This window comes from Sphaerodactylus townsendi, linkage group LG01, assembly GCF_021028975.2.
Source record: "Sphaerodactylus townsendi isolate TG3544 linkage group LG01, MPM_Stown_v2.3, whole genome shotgun sequence".
Classification (NCBI taxonomy): Eukaryota; Metazoa; Chordata; class Lepidosauria; order Squamata; family Sphaerodactylidae; genus Sphaerodactylus; species Sphaerodactylus townsendi.
In genome coordinates this window covers 108,047,857-108,070,002 of record NC_059425.1, presented here as the reverse complement: position 1 = coordinate 108,070,002, position 22,146 = coordinate 108,047,857, and the positions used below count along the sequence as shown (strand labels likewise).

The 22,146-nt window shown below is 40.0% G+C and overlaps 1 protein-coding gene across 2 annotated transcripts in view; it reads right to left on the bottom strand.

Moving 5' to 3' along the window:
• Positions 1 to 22,146, bottom strand: part of HBS1L (HBS1 like translational GTPase) — a 57,101-nt gene that overhangs the window by 14,495 nt on the left and 20,460 nt on the right. For both annotated transcript variants that reach the window (XM_048490215.1, XM_048490206.1), the window contains exons 5-9: positions 5,018 to 5,126; positions 3,297 to 3,556; positions 2,910 to 3,075; positions 1,289 to 1,406; positions 647 to 793 (exon numbers count right to left, since the gene is read on the bottom strand). In XM_048490215.1, coding sequence (XP_048346172.1) covers positions 647 to 793; positions 1,289 to 1,406; positions 2,910 to 3,075; positions 3,297 to 3,556; positions 5,018 to 5,126 — 800 coding nt within the window. The remainder of the gene's footprint in view (positions 1 to 646; positions 794 to 1,288; positions 1,407 to 2,909; positions 3,076 to 3,296; positions 3,557 to 5,017; positions 5,127 to 22,146) is intronic.

Sequence of the window (22,146 nt, the reverse complement as noted above, 5' to 3'; positions counted from 1 at the left end):
AAAATTTAGGCCTCAATACTGGCTCTTTGTATCAGGGGTACCCCCAGTTCCATGTAAGGAATCTGTTAAATATGTAAATATCCCTTACCAAGGGACAGTAATAGATGATATACATTTTCCAAGATAGTTCAGTATCAGTGGGCTGCTGACCATGAAAGTCATGCCCTCACATGGAAAATAGGAATCAAGTTGGCTGAATCCAACAGACGGATCAGGAAACCAACACTTGACTTAGACCCTTCCTAGTTAAAGATGAACCCCAAGAAAAAGGTTGATGTTAGTTGTTTACTACACCACACTCTTCCAGGGGTTAATCAGGACCAATGGGAAGCAGGAAAGGCTCAAAAACAGACTGAACATTAATAAAAACACTCCTGTGTTTATCAGGAAAGAGAAGCTTTAAAGAAGTTCCAGTGAAAGGTGGATAAGTACAGTAGGGTGATGAATTCACAAAATAAATAAGCTGAATAAGAACATCTGAAGGAAGATTTAGAACTCATTTCCAGAAGGAATGAACTTTGTTGAGTTTTAAAGCATCCATTCAGATCAAGACACCAAACCTAAACATTTGCTTTCAAGTTGATCATGTCCATGAACTCTGTCATGTTCTCTATAAGAAAGAGTACTTAACAAAAGAAATATATACCTGGTCCATTTTATTGACCGCAACTGCCAGCTGTGTTACCCCGAGGGATCGCACCAATATTCCGTGTTCTCGTGTTTGTCCACCAGTTTCAAACCCTGCTTCGAACTCTCCTCTGCTGGCATCCACAACTAATACAGCTACATCAGCCTAAGAAAAGAATCAGAAAGTCAGTGTGCTTTGTGTGTTGGATGGGGGCCGGGGAGAAGGGGGGGATTACATTTCTCTCAGAGTTGTTAGGACGATAAGACTAAGAGCACAAAACCATGGATGCTCAATGGAACAAGGGTGGAATTTTGTTAAAAGATATTGTAGTTAACCTCAGGGGTAGTTTGATGCTGCTTATCAATCTTAAAATGTTTTTATTTTGTGCAATTCCAAATAAACATTTTATGCTAAAAAATTCTATGCCACCTGTCAAGTGAAGGTGTTTAAAATGACTCCATTCCTCTACTCAGTGGAAGAAGGTTTCAGAACAAAAGGCTCAGCTGCACCCAAAAACAAAGGTGTCAAAGCAACGTCTTCATTATAACAAAAAATTATACCTGACAGCAGAAAAAAAACTATTTTGAAACTCAGTTTTTAATATCTCAATTTATCTTTGTACCACGTATTCAAAAGGTGCCAGGAAAGGAGTCTATTTACCTGTGCAGCTCCTGTGATCATATTTGGAATGAAGTCTTTATGGCCAGGAGCATCCATCAATGTAATTACTTTTGTTTGTGTCTCAAATTTGGTCATACCAACGTCCATTGTCACCCCCCTTGAAATACAATAAAATGCATAATTTGCAATGTTTTCCAAAATTTACCATGATCACATGCACTCACTGGTGATCCTATTGTACCAGTGCTAACAAGCATCAACAAATTATTCTATGTCTCTCATAGATTTTTATTTGTTGAGAGTTATGGGAATTAAAATAACAAATGGGTTTCTTTCAAGTGTAAAGTGATTGTATATTGGGGCAAAAATCCCAGTTTCACATATACCCTGATGGGATCTCTGCTGGCAGCAACAGACCAAGAAAGGGATTTGGGGGTGATAGTGGATAGTTCAATGAAAATGTCAACCCAGCGTGCAGCTGCTGCAAAAAAGACAAATGCCCTGCTGGCCATAATTAAACCAGGAATACAGAAGAAAAAGGCTTCTATAATACTGCCGTGCAGCAGTGGCGTAGGAGGTTAAGAGCTCGTGTATCTAATCTGGAGGAACCGGGTTTGATTCCCAGCTCTGCCGCCTGAGCTGTGGAGGCTTATCTGGGGAATTCAGAGTAGCCTGTGCACTCCCACACACGCCAGCTGGGTGACCTTGGGCTAGTCACAGCTTCTCGGAGCTCTCTCAGCCCCGCCCACCTCACAGGGTGTTTGTTGTGAGGGGGGAAGGGCAAGGAGATTGTAAGCCCCTTTGAGTCTCCTGCAGGAGAGAAAGGGGGGATATAAATCCAAACTCTTCTTCTTCTTCTTCTTCTTCTGCCCTTGTACAAATCTATGGTGAGACCATCATACCTAAAGAGGATATTGCAGAGCCTGAGAAGGTGCAGAAAAGAACAGCCAAAATTGACAGGAGGCTAGAGCAACTTGCCCTATGAGGAGTGGTTAAAACACTCAGGGCTGTTTAGTTTAGAATGAAGGTGGGTAAGGAGAGGTATGATAGAGGTCTATAAAATTATGCATGGTCTGGAGAGAGGGGACAGGGGAAGCTTTCCTTCTTCCCCCATAATACTAGAACACAGAGACATCTGCTGAAGCTGAAGGGTGAGCTTCCCCACTCCAGTCCTGCACTGCACTACAGGAGAATACTGCCCATATTCTTATACTCCACAAATCACTCTGTCAAAGAACCTGGGACCACTATGACAGAAATAAAGAGTTCACCTTTTCCAAGGAGGATGTGTAGAAGTTTATGCCCCACTTAGACTATTTCTGTATTCCACCACTGTTACAAACCACTCTTAATTCATAATGAGCAGTGGAGAGGTCCAACAAGTTATCAGTTCACATGAGGCAACAGTGGGAATCAATAGGACTCTCCTACACAAACAAAATGAAACTGCCTGGATTGTCCTGTAAAATTTCTTAGTCTGCCATCTTATATATCAAGCTCTATAGAAAAGACAGAGGAAAGAGGCTGTGGTTTCACAACTAAGGATAGAAATCCTGAGAAATTGTTGCATTCTTTACCACAAACAGTGAGGAAATAAGTCACTTTTAGCCATGCCAGCTTTATATTACAAAACCCCCTCAAAAATGAGAATATTGCTCACCTCTCTCTCTCTTCCCCTGTCTCATCTAAAACCCAAGCATATGCAAATGATGCCTTTCCAGCTTTCTTGGATTCCTGCTCGTATTTGTGCATAGTTCGTTTGTTGACATTACCCAGAAGATAGAGTAAGTGACCCATCAGAGTACTTTTTCCTGCATCAACATGTCCTAAGATAAGGAAAACTGTGAATTACCACTGATGGATGCATGTTAGAAGCCATGTTATATTTAAGCATACAAGTATTTGAAAGAAAGAAAGAAAGAAAGAAAGAAAGAAAGAAAGAAAGAAAGAAAGAAAGAAAGAAAGAAAGAAAGAAAGAAAGAAAGAAAGAAAGAAAGAAAGAAAGAAAGAAAGAAATTCATTTCTCTTCGGCTCATAAAAACAGTACCTATTACCACCAGGTTAAGCAAGTGTTTTCCTCCTTGTCTCTTTTCTAGCTCAGCCTTCACGTCTATTTGCTGCTTTGCTTTTCCAGACTTCTTCATTGGAGTAGGAGCTGTAGTCTGTTCTTCTAATGACTGAACAGTCTGAGATGAAAGTGCTGGTTTGGACAATACCTCAGTTATCTCCAAACTGACATTGGCATCTCCAGCTGAGAGTCCTTTCTGTGGCATAAGAGCATTATGCCCATTTTCCTCAGCATCCACACTACAGAAGGCAGAAAGAGGATTCAACAGAACATAGTTTATAGAACAAATGAAATTCCTCCTGACACATTCCTTGTACTTTTCCTTCATGTTGAAGTTCTAAGGTAATGGATAGCCAAAGAATTCAGAATATGTTATAAGAACTACATTGGTCAGTAGGAGAATGTGGATTTGATTGTAGAGTTGCTCTTACAGAGGTTGTGTTGGTGTCCAAAATGCCATTGATGCCATATGACTGGGTGTGGGAAAACCCTCACTCACTAGGGTGGCCAAGCCGTGTCTAGAAACTGATGGGAGGTTCAATGGTGGTGACAGGGCTGTGATGTTATGCGCACGACAACATCACTTCTTGGGGAAATCAAGGTTAACTTGGTTAACTCTAGGAATTGCCAGAAGTTTTTGATGATTTCTAAAACTATTCTCTGGCTAGTTACATACAAGGAATTCAATCTTTATTCTGTGGTCTGTCTTTATGCTGCAATTTTTCCAGGGAGCTCAGGGAAGAATGCACAGTTTTTCCATCTTGTCCTTATAACAACATTATGTTATTTATTAACACATTTGTATCTCTCCTTTCCTCATGGTTCAAGGAAGTTTACAATAATAGTAGAAAACATTTTCAGTTAAAGCAAAAATAAAATAGGAAGCCTTTGAATCTCTCCCCTCTTAAATGACGCCTTCTGGTAAACAAGCAGGCCTTGAAGTGTCTCCTGAAGACCTACATGGAGGGGAGCCCACCTGACCTCTTCAGGGAGCCCATTTCTCAAGAGCCTCAATGGAAAAGGCCTGGATTGTAGTCAATGCTAGTCACACTAAGTGGTAGGATAGCCAACAAATGGCTGTCTGATTACCACTGCGGGTGCGGTGACATTCGGAAGTTTTGTAATAAGATACAACACGGAGAGAAATAAACCAACTAATTAATTATTTTTATTTCTCTCTGGTAATTACTTTTTAATGATTTCTTGAGACAGTTTGCAACCTTTTGCATATACTTGACTGACCCAGTGAGCTTTCATGGCTGAACAGCTGCCATTTTAATCCAGGGTCTCCACAATCCATAACCACAACATCATGCCAATGACCAACAGTTGACAGTGTAGCATTCCCAAACCTATGGATTAATGCCAAAGACATTTTTCCTTTAAATAATGATGTTTCAAACAATTTATCTTGCTGTATTTTAAACAGACATCCAAAAAGTGTAGGATTCTGAAGCAGAGTTTTTAAGCAAGCCTTGTCGTTGTTCCTTCCCTGTGCTACTCAGAGTGAAAGGATTTTTAAAACCTGTAATGCAAAAATGGCTTCTTCTGAAAGTAGTTATGAGTCAAACAAGAAGAGGCTTAGTTCTGTAGAATGTAATATTAACTTTCTGTAAAAACAGAAAAAAGAAATCTTGCTACAGGTGCATCATAGTGAAGGAAGGTCTAGATGTGAACTAGGGAGACGAATCAAGCCTTACCCTGGAACTTCAAAGCCAGTAGATTGTTTCTTGCCAGACACAGTCATTTTGGTAACTTTTGGCACGACGTCAGACTCCGTTCTGGTTGTCTGGGAATCTCTGGTTTTTCCTGGTGGAGGGAGGGAAGCACATGAACATATTGTTGAAGAAGAATGGACTAATCAGGATGCATTTCCAGTGTAGTCTTCCATGTTACACAAACAAAAATTTAAAGTCTGGTCACATAAATCACATTACTCACACACCTAATTGTGCAAAGTTCAATGTCTGCTATGTAGGCTGTACCTTTGAAAACCAATTTCCAAATCCCTTGGTGCAGATGAAAATCTTGAAACTATTTTTTTTATTTAAAAAGTATCCTTATTGAATGTCAAAAACTGGCAGAATCCAATACCCAATATGAAATTTCTGATGTGGTACCTGGCTTCTTGCATCTATTCTGATAGCGCTTGGACACGCACATTTCCACAATACTAGTCAATATTTTAAAGTGCAAATTGCTATTTAAGGCTATCCAGAGAACCCTGGAAATTTACTAACATCTGGTCAGTTCCTTGTGCCTAACTCATATTTCCTGAATTCTACCCTACAGTCAACACATGTCAAGAATTCATGCTCTTTTGGGTTCCAGTTTGTCCAGGATTTGAAAATACAGGCAGCTGTTTAAAATACTACCTTGTAAAAGTCATACAAAAAATGAGCTATATTTGTCTATTTGCATAGTTTATTCCAATTGCAGATTTTCAGATTCCTTAGATCAAATTTTACTCTGCATGGGGCAGCACAGTCTTGACAATATCTTCTCTTTTCCCAACACACACACACCCACACACACACACAGTTGAATTTGGTCCCCCTACTTAAAATATATTATACAAGTGGTATACTAGTGACTATACAAGTGTTCAATGAATGAGAGATAATCACTCCTGATTTTGACTAGAGGAGGACTTGCTCAAGGTTACATTAATCATGCAACACATTATTTGCCCATGTAAATAAGTAACCCAAATAAGAATGATATTTTGAAAAAGGTTATTTCCTAAACAGAAATTACCCAAGGGATTTTCCAAGTGAAATCCCTGTCGCTTTCAACAACTATTTCTTCATAAACCTTAATTGTCACTTCCCACGCTATACTTTTTTGCCAACATGAGTTGCATACTGTAAGAACTAAGCATTAAAGTAATAGATTGTAGTTATTTTGATGTTCACTGAATACATAATAATCATACCCACATGGGTCATATTCATTTGTCATGCAATGGTCCACTCTAGTACTGCTTGTGTAGTTAAAAAAATTGCTGTGTATGGATTTAAGATTGCTTTGTTGAGTAAGGAAGTGGGTTGGCTTTAAAAAGTTTCAAAGTAGAACATTGCCCAGCTTAAAAAACCAATAATGTGACAGATACACCAAGAAAACTGTCGTAGCTTTTCTTGAGATACACTGAGAAGCATCAAGCTAGATCAGTTTCTGTGGACAGTCTAGGTAAGTCACATCAAATAAAAACTCAGATGTACTCCAGTGTTCTCTGAGAATGAGTATTTTGTTACTACAATTCTTACTAGCAATAGAAGGCAGCTACTTAGCAGTATGGATGCTCAAATACCTGCCACTTCAGCTAATGTTTGCAAGCTGCAGACACCTGATTTTTTTACACTCAGTTTGATGGATCAATCTGTTCATGCATGTTCAACAGGTTATTTTACTGTACTCCTTCCTAACCATGCAGTTCAATGCAATTGGCTTTTCTTACATGCAGGTTCTCAGTCCAACTGAGATCAACTAACTCTTTGTCCTTAACTGCTCTTCTCAGCAGGCAACTGTTTAAATAGACAATTAGATCACTAACAGATCACATAAATCACCATTAAATGCGAACTGTCAATAAACTCCTACCATACAGTGTTTGGCTAAGGTCTAAATTCACAGCATCCCTAACAGTCGGCAAACAATCTGCATACAGATCAAAATAGAGCCAGTGTGGTATAGTAGCTAAGAGCAACAGACTTAATCTGAAGAACCAGGTACAATTCTCTACTCCTCCACATAAAATCTGCTGAGTGATCTTAGGGCAGTAGCAGTTCTCTCAGACATCTCTCAGCTCACACAAAGGCAGACAATGGCAAACCATCTCTGAATTTTTCTTACCTTAAAAACCCTCTGGGGTCACTACAGGTCAGCAATGTATGTGTACATGCATACACAGATTAATAAATAATCAAACATGACAATGCCATGCTTAACTATACCAGGGCTACACGAGGACTATACTTGTCCTTGTTTTAAATCACACAAAACCGGATATGATGCTTTATTAGTGTGTTTGCCTTGTTTATTTTTGCTTTCCTTTGCCAGGATCACAGAATTTTTCTCCTGCTTTACTGTATTAATATATTATTATAATTACCTTATACACACATTTTCCAGAAAATGTAAAACACATGAGAAGCAACCTCTTCACAAACTACCCATCATTAGGGAATCAGGGAAAAGGCAGGAGGAGCAATGGGAGAAGCATAGGAAGGAATAGATGATACAAGACAAAATACAAATCAAGGAATGGGAATCAAAGCTGTATAGAAATACAACCGGAATATGCTACAGTGTGCACATATAATCTATGTTCAATCCAATTTAATTCACTTTAAAGCTAACTGTTGACTTTAAATTCATTAAAGCAACTATTTTTAAGGAACCATTTGTTCAAACATTTTTGTGTTTGATACGGTTCTGCAGAAGGTTTCTTCTCATTTGATTCTCACCTTCTGCAATAACCACCAACTGTGTTTGTGGTATTCTCTTATTCAACGTATTTTGCTAAATGACTCCAAAGTGTGTTTCATTGACAATAAGGGAAAATGTTCTGTGATATGGTAACTTTTTTTTACCACAAATAGGCATGCAAAAAGCACAGTCAGCACTAAATGTGGGATAGCCCTTACAACATTTCTCTCTTAACCAGTTAGCCTAAACTGAAAGTTTATGAAGTCTGAGGTAACGTTCAAAACAATTAATAGAATTTCTGTTGAGAACATGGTTCATTATGAGTATGTAAAACTGAAAGTACAACATGTAACAAGTAGGTACTTTTATAACAATTCAGCCTTTTTTCCAGAAATGAAATAGTAATGTTAGATTTTCTGCCTGACGGAATGTCAGAGGATGTTGCTATTAACTGGCCATTCACTGACACCGTGTTTTAAAACTCAACAGTATATACTGCATACATACTGAACTAAATTGTACAGTTTAGGCAATAGAATGCCAATCTTGAATTAATATGAGAACCACTGTGGTATAGTGGTTAAGAATGTCAGACTGGTACCCAGAAGACACACATTGAAATTCCCACTCAAACTTCCATGAAGTTCACTGAGTAACTTTAGGCCTGTCACTCCATCGTGAGATTGTTGAACTATTGGGAGGACAGGATATAATTTTTAATAAACACAGAATAAAATGTGAGGGGGAATATAGGCTGCACAAACCTCCTCGGAAGAAATATTAGATAAATATCTAATAATAGTCATCTGCAACTACTTTTCAGACAGACACATATAAAGAGAATAAAATTATATCAAAAGGATTTACTACAGTTATTATTTTTAGTTCACTTTCCTTTATTCTTTAAAACAAACTGTTAATGATAATTTTGTTTTTAATGGTGATGGTATTAAGTATTAAAAATATATGAAATGCTGTTCTTGGTGCTAGATAGGTGAAGGTCAGTCATGGCACAGCAACGAACTATATAGGAAACATGAGACAGTCACCAAAAATGGCAGTACATTCAGAGTTCCCATTTATAACATATCAATCCAATTTATCATGTTTTGACACTATTATGATGAATAATAATTTTTATGCACCACATAATTTGCTATGTTCATGGAAATGTGAAGGTAAGTTGTGTCACATATTACAAAGAAGCTATGGTAGATACTACTACGGAACTTATCTGGTCTGCCATACATAAAAGCAGCCCATTTGTCTCTTAGGCCGCTTCCGCACGGCCAAGCTGGGGGTCGGATCGGCGTACATGACGCCGACCCAACCCCCCCGGGACCGTTCGCACAAACGGTCCCAGTAACGACTGGGAAGACGGTGCCATGCTGCGCCGTCGCCCAATCGACTTACCATCCCTGCAACCATCCGGCGCGTCGCCAAGGCCAGGGGACATGGCCCCCTGCCCTGCATGACCGCTCCGAAGTACTTGAGGCGGTGGGGCTAATCCCCAGGCCTCGACAGCAGCGCTTGAGACTGATTTGTTTAGGGGCCGATGAAGTCGAGGGGGGGAGGGATGGCGCCTTTGAGCCGCTATCATGCTGGAAGCTGCCGTTTCCCAAAAACCTCGTTCGGGGAGCGAGGTAGGAAAATGGCGGCTTCGCGCCGCTGGGGAAGAGTGAGGGCGGCGCAGCTGCGAAGCATGAGAACAGCTCCCTCAGGACAGCGTTTTTGCCGTCCCCAGGGCGCTGCAAAAGGCCCGTCTGGAAGGGCCTTAATGTGTATTTCTGTCTTCAGGCTCTTTCCAATACACACAGAGCATGCACCTGTGAAATACAGTTCACCTTTCCCTCTTTGGCTAGTTACAAGTATTCTGTAAAAACTCTATCATGAATATGTCACATGGAAGCCGTATGTATGAAAGCCAATGAAAAGAGATCTGTGCTTGGAAAGAGCCCAAAGAAGGAAATACACATTAAGAGACAAATGGGCTGCTGCTAGGTGTGGCAGTTCAAAGTAACCAGCTCTAAATCTTAGGAGCATCATCTTGGACTCTTCATATTCATATTAAGGCTTGACTTGACCAGAAATTTCTCTGGACAGAAGGGACTGCCACCTGAAGAGCACAACTTCTTCATCTGCCCATTCCTGCTGCAACCCAAATGTTCCCTGAAATGCTGCTTATGGGAGAGCCCAGAAGAACAGCCTCGGGGAGGAGTCAGAGGTTTGCTATAGGGGAGGATAACTGGCAAAAATTGTTCCCCCTTGCATTTAGGGAAATCCTCAGAGAGTTCTAAGCAGCTACTTTTCACAATTGAACTGTGTAAGTTAAATGCAGTTTTCCATCTCTTAAATAAGATACACATCCTTGGGTAAAACATTCACTTCAAATTCTCAAGTTTATTTACCTTGTGGAAAGATTCATTTAAGTTTAATTGGCAAACACAACACCATTTTGTACAATACTATTACACTAGATGCTGATTTAAAAAACACTCAAAGCTCCTGGGAAATTAAAGGAAATTAAGAACACATTGCTCTCCTTTGCACATGTAAATTAGGTAAAGTTAAAGATTTCACACAAATCTGCTCAAAATTAAATTTGCTGAGAATACACACACCTTTTAAATGTACAAAAAAGACACCAGTAGATGTGCAGCTAACCAACTTAAAATAGTGAACTAATTATTTTACAAAATCACTTTAACCCTATGCTCGCATTGGTTTAAGGAGGCACACCAGAAAGTGAGTCAGCATTTTAAACATTTTAACTTATTTAGAAGCCTTGCAAATATCTGAAGTCATTCTTTCAGCAGACCCTGTTGATACTTCTCACTAAAGTAACATTTGGCATCAAATATGAAGAACCAGTGCTACCCTCTCTTTGGTAATGTTCCCTTCCATGAATTCAAATACACTAACTACCTTCATTAATCATTGACAGTACTGGAATTTACACCCCAATCCGGGGGATGGGGGGGACGATTGGGCTGTGGGACCAGCAGAGGGCCTCACTAACATGTTCACCCTCCTGCATTGGCACAAGGGGCACCCCTGCCAACAGAGGGGACAGGGGCGCCAGCAGCCCCTCAACCTCATGGCAACAAAACCCAGAAGTCATGATCAGATGCTGGAATGGGGTTGGGGTGGGCGGGGAGTTCCTACCGGTAGGATGGAGCCGACTAACATCAGCTTCCACCCAAGGTTTGCAGCTAATTGCACCGTGGCCTGGGTCTGGGATTCTATGAAGGGCTTTCTGGTGGTGGGGGTAGATTTTGGTGCTTTCTTTCTCTCCATGCTGCTAGAAAGCCCTCATGAGGTTTACAAGGCAGCACCATCCCAAGCCACTAGAGGTTCTGGATTGGGCTGTTAGTAAGGCATCATTATTGTACAGGGAATTTAAAAATATTCCTCCAGTGATGGTTAAAGGATACACACAAATCTCCCAAGTTTTGCCACAAAAATTACAGTAATCAAATTCGGTTTCCTAATAATCGTTATACTAAACCACACCAAATAATTTTCATTATATACTGTGTTTTGGATACAATCAATCTGATTGGAATTCCTGGGTGATACCAGTAAGATTTCAGTCAACCCATAGATTCTTTCCTCTGTTTCCAACAGTATGAATCCAAACTGTTGAAAATAACTCCAACAAGTTGGCAATTATTTCTTTCAGCATACAATAAAAATGCTTGGAGCAGAAGGAGTACAGTAGTGTGAAACTCCTGTATTGCACATTATTCAAATTCTTGATTTATGCAATTATTCACACACATCTGACAGCAAAAGATATGCAGTCTAGCATCATCTACTTATCTACTCATATGTCCAGAACCTTCAATCTGTGAGAGCGATATTGAGCTCGTAGAGGGTCTGCGGAGGATCTCTTCTTAGAATAATAGCATACATATTATTATACATAATATTATACATAATTTCCAAGCAGTCCTGAGAGTGGTCTTACATCCCCACTACAGACACACTATGTGACTCAACAGTAGACTTCCAGTCTAAATATGCTCAGGCCTTGATCCTCAGAAACAAGACAGCTCAAGGTACGGCCAATCATTTAAGTGTATTCTCTGACAAGTTAGATACCTATTACAGAGTTTTAGTCATTAGCAAGATTACAAGTTCCATAAGTGTCCCAAAACATGTTTCAGCTTGTGATGATTCAGTGAGTTCTCCCTGCAACAAGGCTCTTACTTTGTTTGAGCATGACTCAGAGACCTGACTCAGGGGCTGTCATGTCAGAGAATTATTTTAAAGTCACCTCTGCAGACTTGTTTACCTTGTCTTCCTTCATCTTGACAGGATTATATCATACTAGATATACGCTAAAAACACATCTTGGCCGATGTTACCAAATCCCATAAGGGTTACCATGCTCTTACACAAAGTGTATTTACTTACAAAATAGCCTTTTCTGAAACCTTATTTGGGTGACCTCAGATATCTAAAGCACTTCCCTGTTGGTTAGGGGTGGTGCAGAACATTCGTAAGAGGGATTCAAGACCACCATAGGCCAATCCCAGAAATTATCGCCATCTTTCTTTCTGGGAAAGGTCCCCATGAACTATCCCTTGACTTTGTACAGCTCTCACAGACAGAAAGACTTTGTATAGCTCTCACAGACATGGGGACAGTAGAAATATGGTGGTATAGCAGAGAGTGGGTAACAAGATATTTGGAAAGGCTGAGAGCGGGTAATTAAGAGATGTAAGGTACTATTCACATGGAAAATGTAGGGGAAATTTGCTCAGCTCTGACATATCTGCTGTTGCAACACATCTAACCTCAACCTGTTCAGTAATATTTTGTTGTAGCTATTGCTCTACCCTGTCAAGTTGCTATGGAATGAAGTTATTCATTCTAGCTATCCCCTCATGCACTTTTGCGGGTTTTTTACACAAACTGTTTCTACGTTTGAAAATATGGGTGGATGGAAGGTTAATTGTCATTTGATGTACTTTTAATCCATACTTTCAATAGATCTGAAGCGATGAATAAATATCCCAGAATAGAATGGCTTTAAAATATCCAAGCATTAAGATGTTCATGATAAAAATGAACAGCAGTAAACTAAAAAACAAAACTCACTCGAGAAAAGGCCCTATGTTCAAGGTACTTATAAAAAGGGGGACTTGGAAATACTAGAAGTATTTGAAGCTCAGGTGTCATTTGCAGGTATTTCACATAAAGGCATCATCGATAAATGCCACTCTCCTCTTCCATTAAAATGCCAAAGATTTGGCAAACAGAATTTGTCTAGTTAAAACTACAAGTCATATGTTAGAGTATAAGAACAGCCTGCTAGATTAGACCAGTGATCGATCTAGTGATGGATTCACACAATGGCCAACCAGTTGCTTGGGCGGGGGGGGGGGGGGGACAAACAGGCATAAAGGTCAAGGCTGTCTCCTACTGCCACCTCCCGGAACTCATAGTTCAGGGGTTTGCTGCCTCTATATGTTGGAGGCTCCCTTCAGTCCCCGTGTCTAGTAGTTACTGATGGACCTCAACTCCAAAATCTGTCTTTTAAAGTTACCTATGCTTATAGCCCAAGCAAGCCTGGTCTTGTCAGATTTCAGCAGGTTTGACCCTGGCAATGAGTCAGGACAGGGAGGCAGGCAATGGCAAACCACCTCTGAACATCTCTTCCCTTGAAAACGTAAACCAACTCAGGGCCATCACTATATCTACAAGCAGTGAATTCCATAGCTTAATTGATCAGTGAATAAAAAGGATATCCTTTTCTCTTTTTACAGTAGAAAAAAACACGTAAACTACAAAATTACATGAATAGTATTATATTTAACCGAAAACAAGTATGATGTGCAATAGTCTGTTTGGAACTAATTGTCTTGCAGTGTTTTAATTCAAGTGTGAAGTTTAAAGTTCAGCTGCAAAAACACAAAGTTGATTTTTCTAGATGGCCAAAGAGACATGCAAAATACTACAGAACCTCAGATAAACTGAAGCACAAGATCAAAAGTTGGATTCAATGGTCATTTTTTATTTTTCCTAATTCTCCTCTCCCACTATACATCTCCACATCATGGCCAGAATTGTCTGTTGTCCCCTGAATCAAAGGAAAACAGTTTGGGGGCTGTTGTGGACTGAAGAAGGTGGAAATGTTCCCTCCCACAAGGAGATGAATCTCAAGGTTACTGGGGCATAGGAAGAATAAAATATTATTATTCAAGTAGATTGTTAAATCTAGTAGACTTAAAACCCGGCTAACCCTTTTTCTAGTTAAAATTTTCAGAGCTGCCTTACACAGAGAAATTTTATTTTCTTACTGTATTCCAGAGGTAGATTGCTTGCTACATACTTTGCAATTCCTATTGTGTGCCTAAATTTATATGCAAAAATTTCATTAACAGCAGTGCCGAGTTAGAGGACATTAAAAATACTGAATAGATGCTTTTGCATGCTTTGCTATCTAAATGTGTTAGTACGAACATTTATAGAAAAGAACCCTTGAAATCAGAGTGTGAAACTGCTAAAGCTGCTTTGAATCTAATTTGCAAAACATACTACTAAGCTGTATAAATGCAGTAGGGTGATTAAGCTGAGCTTATCAGCACTCAACAACATCTGTACTTCTTTTCTTTTTGTTATTGGGCTATATTCCCCTTGAGGAGGTTAGCACTGATTTTGGGTATTTTCAGGGGTAAGGTTGACAGTACGCATGTCTTCAACAATGCTGTCCATCCACCGTTTCTTTGGTCTTCCACGTGGGCGGTGGCCTCCAGCGTCAAAGTTTAGGGCTGTTTTTGCAATAGAAGAATTCTCCTGCCGCATTATGTGCCTGTACCACCGGAGCCATGCTTCTTTCATTTTCTTTGTTATTTGTGTAATTCCTAGTCTTTGTCATATGTCTCCATTTGTAACACAATCGAAAAGAGTCAGGCCAAGCATCCACCAGAGCATCTTCATTTCCATCACATGGAGCGTTTGTTCATGTTTCCGAGTTGTTGGCCAACATTCTGTTCCATTTCGGGCCACAGGGCAGATTAACTGTGGTGTACACTTTTGTCCTCAGATGTTCTGGTATTCTTTTGTCACCACTTCATCCATGCTGTATTAACTCTAGATTGAGCATCTAGTAGGATATCCCCATCTGCTGTGACCAGGAATCCGAGATATTTAAATTGAGTGGTCTTCTTAAGTCCTGGCCATTAATTTGGATTGTTCCATCTGTTTGAGGGCCACATTCGAAGAATTGTCTTTTGTAAATTTAGCTGTAATCCATAATCAGCAAATCTATTTGTTCATTGTTCATTGTTGAAGGGCCACACGTGATTGATTAGCAAGAGCCACATCATCTGCATAAAATAGTGTCCAAGGATGTAGCATTTGTAAATCAGCTGTTACTCTATCCATGCAGAGAGTAAATAGCAGAGGTGAAATTGCTGAGCCCTGGTGAACACCAACAGTTATAGTGAATGGTGGTGAAATTCCTGCTGGACACTGAACTTGATTGGTGGCTTTACAGTAATTGTACCGATCGAACATAATCAATCAATCAATCATTTATTTACAGTGAGCGACCAGTACAAAACAAATATACATCAATTCCACAGTTACCATTAGCATAAATTATATGTGTACGAAAAATACACTAAAAACACAGATCAAAGATGAACATAATCTGTAATACAAGGGGAGTATTCTCGTGTAAATGAATATTATTATTATTGTTGTTGTTGTTATTATTATTATTATTATTATTTGCCGTGAATGATCAGTACTTAAAATCCCATCTCACCATAATAGCAACAACGATAGATAAAATACATTGATTGGAACATAAATTGGAGATTTAAAATGTACAGGCTTTTAAAAGTACCTAAGAAGTCTTACTAAAATGTACCTATGGAGACTTACTAAAAACTTTGACTTCCAGCAAGATAATCAAGAGATTGAAACTACATCAAACATCCCATCCCTTACCATTTGGCCACCAGATATCTATTTTTGTGTTTACAGATTAATAAGTAAAAGCAAGCCATTTCCCCTGTAATTTTCTGATCCCTGCCCATTATTAGTCCAGTGTATCTTTGTCATTTAAACCAGTTAGGCCTGTCAGGACTGGACTGAAGATTTCCTTACGGAATTTTTCATAAGTGGGACATCTAAAGAACATATGTCTATGGTGTATATTCCACCTACTCTTTAGGAATACCATGTGACTGAAGTGCTTGCCATATAAGTGTATGTGGCACTCGATCAAATGCTTTTTCGAGGTCCGAAAATGTCATGTGCAATGATTTATTTTTCTCCCTGTTTTTCCATTAACAGTCATGTGGCGCGTATGGCATCGGTGGTTCTGCTCCCTTTAACAAAACCGCATTGGTTGGATGTGATTGTTACATGGTTTCTGAGCCTCTGATCCAGTACCCTTTCAAAGATTTTTATGGTATGGCAAAGTAGACTGATTGGTCAATAGTTGGAGCATTTGCAGACGTCTCCTTTCTTTTTCCAAATGGGTACAGTTGTGCTCATGGTCCAAGCTTCTGGAAGTTTGTTCGCTGCAATAATGCGGTTGAAAAGTGATGCTAGAAATGTGACACCATTTTTCTCTAAGTATCTTCCAGATCTCGACTAGGATGTCATCAGGGTCAGTTGCCTTTCCGATCTTCGTTTTCTTGATGGATTCCTTCACTTCCATGGCTGGTATTTGTGGAACTGGGCTGAAGATAGGAGGATAGCTCATTATGGGTGGATGTGGGAATTCATCATTGCTGATATTAGAGAAATAGTCACATCAGCACTGCAGGATGTTTACAGATTTGCTCAGTATCTTGCCATCAGCATGCCTGACTTGGAAGACATTGCCAATATCTTGTGTCAATTGTTGGCGTGATTTGGCAAGTCGATATACCATGTTCACTCAACAATGTCCGTACGATTAAACAATATTAGCAATTTAATGAACAATAAGAAAACTTTGCATAACTCATTACTATGATTAACAGGGAATGTTTTTGTACATTTTTGAAACGCTACTTAGATACTTGACTAAGTGCAACAATACAAATATAACCAGGTATTATATCACAAAATTTACTCAGGACTATGGATAGTACTGACCAATATTTACTGGCTAACAGAAGATGTCTGCAATGAACACTGTTAAATGTTGTGTTAAAAAAATACAGCCAAAAGATTGTTTAATTCTTCTCTTTCTGTTAGCGCACAGGAGAAAAATTAAAAGGAAGTTTTAAGTCCACTGGTACAAAGTTCCTGATGGACATACTAGAATGACTCTCTTACAAACTCATTTCAGCCCTACTACAGGGTACATGGAATTTTAGCAATAGTGGCTAATTAAAAAAATACAACAAAGCATGCTTATCATTAAATCCCACCAAAGGCAGGGGATTTATCACTGAGTAAACATGCATAAAATTGGACAGTATTAACATCCTGGAAACATAAATAATGTCATGCACCCCTATAGCCAACTGTAGTCAGTTATTCAGATGCAGAGACCATGCTCCAGTCATAATCATGGCCCGGAACCTCAGAATATGCAAGATCACCTTATGCTAAGTGGAAGCAGTGCCACTTTGAAGTCTGAATTAAATTAATTGAATTAAAATGTGTGATTCATAGCTGTCATTTACATATGCTCTAGTTTTACTAGGCAAAGTTCTTATTTTGCAAAAATTAATCTAGTATAGCTAGCTATTTTTGGCCTTGGGAGGCTTAAACTATATTAATGGAAGTTATCAGCCTTTAGATATTTCTTCCCCAGTGTCCAAAACAGTGATTTCCCAACACAACACCTGCTAATGACTTTCCTGGTATCCACTTGCCCTCTCATTCCCTTTCCCCAAACTGATACCTTATCCCCTTTCAAGTCCCTTTCTTGTTTTCCTTCTCCCCATTCACACATCCTCCTTTCCCGCTGCTTCCTGTGACACTTTGCACATTTCTTTGCCACCTTTATATATCTTTCCTTCTCCCATGAATCTATCTTTCATCAGTTCCCCACATGGCTTCAACAACTTGTTTTTACAATGGGCTACAAGCAATGGGAGGATGGAGATATTTCAGTGGTGGTAATGGAATTGGTGGGTGGAAAATATACCAGACTCAAGCAGGCTCATATCAAGGTCTCAGGTCTTTTAACTCCAGTCTGGCTCCTGCATTCTTGAAAGGTAAAAGGAATCTATGCACACAGATTGGCACCATTTGTCTTTATTAGGGGCTTGCGTTAGCTAGTTTACCACAGCAGTTCTACCATCAGCTGAAAGAAGGGAAGAGAGAGAGACCCTTACTACAGTAAGTGAATTTACTTACAAGAAGAGTAGGAAGAAATGAGTGGAAAGGGGAGCTGATGCTCCCATAGCTTTTACCAGAGAAAATCACTAGCACCTGTGCATCAAGAATGCATTCTCTCTCTCTCTCTCTCACACACACACACTCCACCGTACACAGGTCTATGAACTCCTTTAAGTACATACCGTGTATTATACAGCCTGACATTTCACATGCTGGTGAGGCTGCTTTTAAACTTTTGGGAATATTTTTAATTTAAAGAACCATCTAGTTATAAAAAAAAGTGCATTGCCATTTTTGTTTGCTTGTTTTGCTATCCCAATTATGTAGACTGGCGGAGTTTTCAAGGCAAGAGACGTTCAGAGGTGGTTTGTCATTGTCCACCTCCGTGTCACAACCCTGGCTATCGCCGGAGATCTCCCATACAAATGCTAGCCTGGGCTGACCCTGTTTAGCTTCTGAGATGTGATGAGATCAGGCTAGTCTGGAGCTCTCCAAGTCAGGGCATAAACAGCTATTATCTAGTAAACAAATACAATGCTGACAGTGTTTCTCCTTTTGCTAAGCAATGTTTAAGGGCTGGGGGGGGGGGGTTGGCAGAGGCAGTAACTCACACTAATTCTGACATTTTCTTATCTGAGAAATGTTGAAGGGTTTGCATTCAGTGTGGTAAAGGAGACATAAAATAATCCCACAGTATTTGAATCTGTAAGTCAATCCTTCCTTTCACCTACATTTCCATGGACCATCAAAAGTCAGCTCTGAATCTATTTTCACATTACAAAATGAAAAAACCTGGACCTCTAGATCATAAATAAAAAGCTACTTGTACTGAGTCAAACCACTGGCCTCCTGACTGGCAGCAATTCCCTAAATGACTCAGGCAGGTGCTTCTTCTTGTCTTGTCCTTGGTGACCCTGTACACAGACAAAAACACTTAAGGGTTAACAATGGCCTGCTCCAGTTTTTAAAACTGTGAGACCAACAGGATGTAGTGGTTAGTGTCAGACTTGGATCCAGAAGACTCAGGCTCAAATTCCCCATGACAGCTTACTGGATGAGCTTAGGGCAATCACACTTGCTCAGCCTTTAAACTGGGCAGTGCAGTCCTAAAGGGGATGGGTGGGGGATGGGGTTAGTTGCATCATAGCCAGGGATGGCACAGCCATGCTGCCTCCTAAGAGGCTTGCTGTGCTATGACCAGCAAGCAAAAAACAACCCTGTGATGTTCCCTGGGCACGTGGCATATGCAGCTCAATTGGTTGCTATGAGAATAAATACAAGATATTCACGTGCAAGCTACTAGATGTGAGAAATAAAACTGAGGTCTAGTGACATCTCAGACAAATCAAATTTATTCCAAAATAAGCTTCTGCGACTCAGCCCTCTTAAGCGGATGCACATGGAGGGCACAATCATTTCAGGCACATTTTAAAGGGAAGTGTGGAGAACAGGTGAAACTGTGGCAGAGGGAGACATATAAATTGTTCTGGTGAGAGTCTCTAAGAAAGAAACTGGAACACATGTAGCTCATAATTAATGATAAGACAGGATAGAAATGATAAGTACAGAAAGAGGGTGGGGGAGAAGGGGAATTTGTTCCCAGTTTAAAAAATAGAAGATTGCGGAAATGGAACACTAAGAAAAGCTTCCAGAAGTATTTTCTCTTTTGGAATGAGTGAAATGCCTTTAGCAGAGATGCTTACATAATATCAATTCCTATGTATACTGTAGCCCAGGGATCCCCAACTTTTTTGAGCCTGTGGACACCTTTGGAATTCTGGCACAGTATGGTGGGCACAGCCACTAATCAGCTATTGCAGGAGGCCCAGTCTGCCATAAAGTGGCTGTCGCAGCTTACTTTCAGTCACATAGTGGAGATCTTTCTGCTGTGGTGGCAGCTACAGCTAAAGTGATGTTTTTAAAAATCTGCACACGCAATCAAATCTCCAGTGGCCAAATAGAAGCCTTGGAGACACCCATTTTCTAAACACATTTTGCAGGGCACCACGTTGTAGACATAGAAATGTACTTCCAAGCATATATATATTGGCTTAAATGGTATGTTGTTTACAATATGCTGCAATTGGTATTTTATATTCTTATAGTCAATCTAGGCCAGGAATACCAGGACAGCTCAGAACCATAATTTCATCAGCCTCTACCAGCATGGCCAATTGGCCATGCTGGTAGGGGCTGATGGGAATTGTAGTTCCTGAACATCTGGAGAGCCGCAGGTTCCCTACCCCTGATCTAGGCCAAAACATGGATTGGGACCTGGTAGAAAGTAGATTCTTTTAACTTGGGGACCCCCCCTCCTGCAGAAAAATCTGAAACCTAAACAGAGCAGTTGCTGTCTGAGACTGAGCACAGAACACAACCTCCAGTGCCAGAATCCACCTCCTCCCCACGAGTCTTCTCCCACTGCTGGTTCACAGTTTCCTCAACAGCCGGCGTGGCCTCCCTCATAGTCAGTTGGGGAACACCTGGACCAGACACAGTTCAACCTACTGCAGCTTCGATCATTAGCCTCTTCAGTCAGCCAGGTGGGAAGGTGGGGGAAGGCAGAAGGAACACTCCCACCACCATCACTACTAAACAGCAGAAAGTACAGAGAGAGAAGGTTGAACAGGGAAGGGAGCAGGAGTCACCACTGCTCCCCCTCTCCAAAGCAGCTGCTGGAACCCCTTCTCACCCATCTGTTCTGCCATTGCCTCAACCACACTCCCAAAATTTTTACACCTGATCACCAATAATGAGATGGTATCACTGAGTGACACACTCACTTGTCTCCAGCACCACCACCTCAGCTGGGTGAAAATTTGGGAAGGGCAGCACAATCCACACATTTGTTGCGGGTTCTCACTTGTAATATACTATTAAAAACACAGAACTGTTCAATGTTATACAGTTTAACGCGGTATGACTGACTGATTCTTTGTTCCAAATAATACAATTTATAGTGAAGAAGAGAGTGTATTTTAAATTTTATTTCTTCATGGCTCTCAGATGGAAAAAAACTAAGTTGCATATTGTAAAGTAGTATTGTTTGTGCAAATTCCCCCTCTTTTTAGTATACAACGTACTTGCAATTTTACCTGTAGAAAATTATAGAAAACGTATTCTGAGTGTCATAAATATTATTAAATCCCATATTTGTTTTAAAAATACAACCACTTTATATCTTGTTTGGGCACTGCAGATCAAAGTCCTGATAATAAAATGGATTTCATTACTGCATTTGAAGCTTTAATAACGTATTAGTAACCTATTTGGTAAACTATTCAAAAATGCTGAAAACATACAACATTGTACTACTTACTATGGCAAAATTATTCAATTATCCTTATCTTCACATAAAGGGGATTTCCTGATCACTTCAATTACTACTAACTCATTTAAATTCATTTTTCAACGTAACATTTTGTTCAAATTAACAAAATCCTGCACACAAACAATGTTTTTTAAAAATCAAATGAACCAGATGCCAGAACAACAAAATAGAGGCACAAACCAGAGTAAAACAATTCCAACCAACCAAATACATAACAAAACAGAAACACAAGTGGTCCAAACTCTAATAGTGAAGGTGCCAGGTGACCTCAATGGAAAGAACAATCTAAAAGGTGTCACAACTGAAAAGGCTCTATCCCTGATTATTCCATTTCTCTTCAGAATGCAGAAAAACCTGAAGAGCAGCTTCTGAAACCAATCTTAACAGGCAGGTCCCCAGGTATTTCCTCAGATTTCCAGGCCCCAGATCTTTCAGGGCTTTATACAAAGTCAGCACTTTAAATTGCTGACAAGCAACATTTGGCATGGCCAGCTCTACATATTTTGCCACCAAAGTGACCAATTCTTCCTCAGATTTGGAGGCCAGCAAGAGTGGGCGCATCTCCTCCCATGCCACCCTTGCTAGCTTCAAGGCAAGACCCAGGTGGCAGAAATGTACTTTGTGTTTTTCTCTACTACTGTGATTAGAAGTTACCATCTCCAACACTTTCACCCAAAGTCATCGAAGTACAAAAAGATCCAAACAGACCCTATGAACATGGAAGAACATGGGAGTGATGGTTAAAAGCCTTCATTTTAAACAAGTATC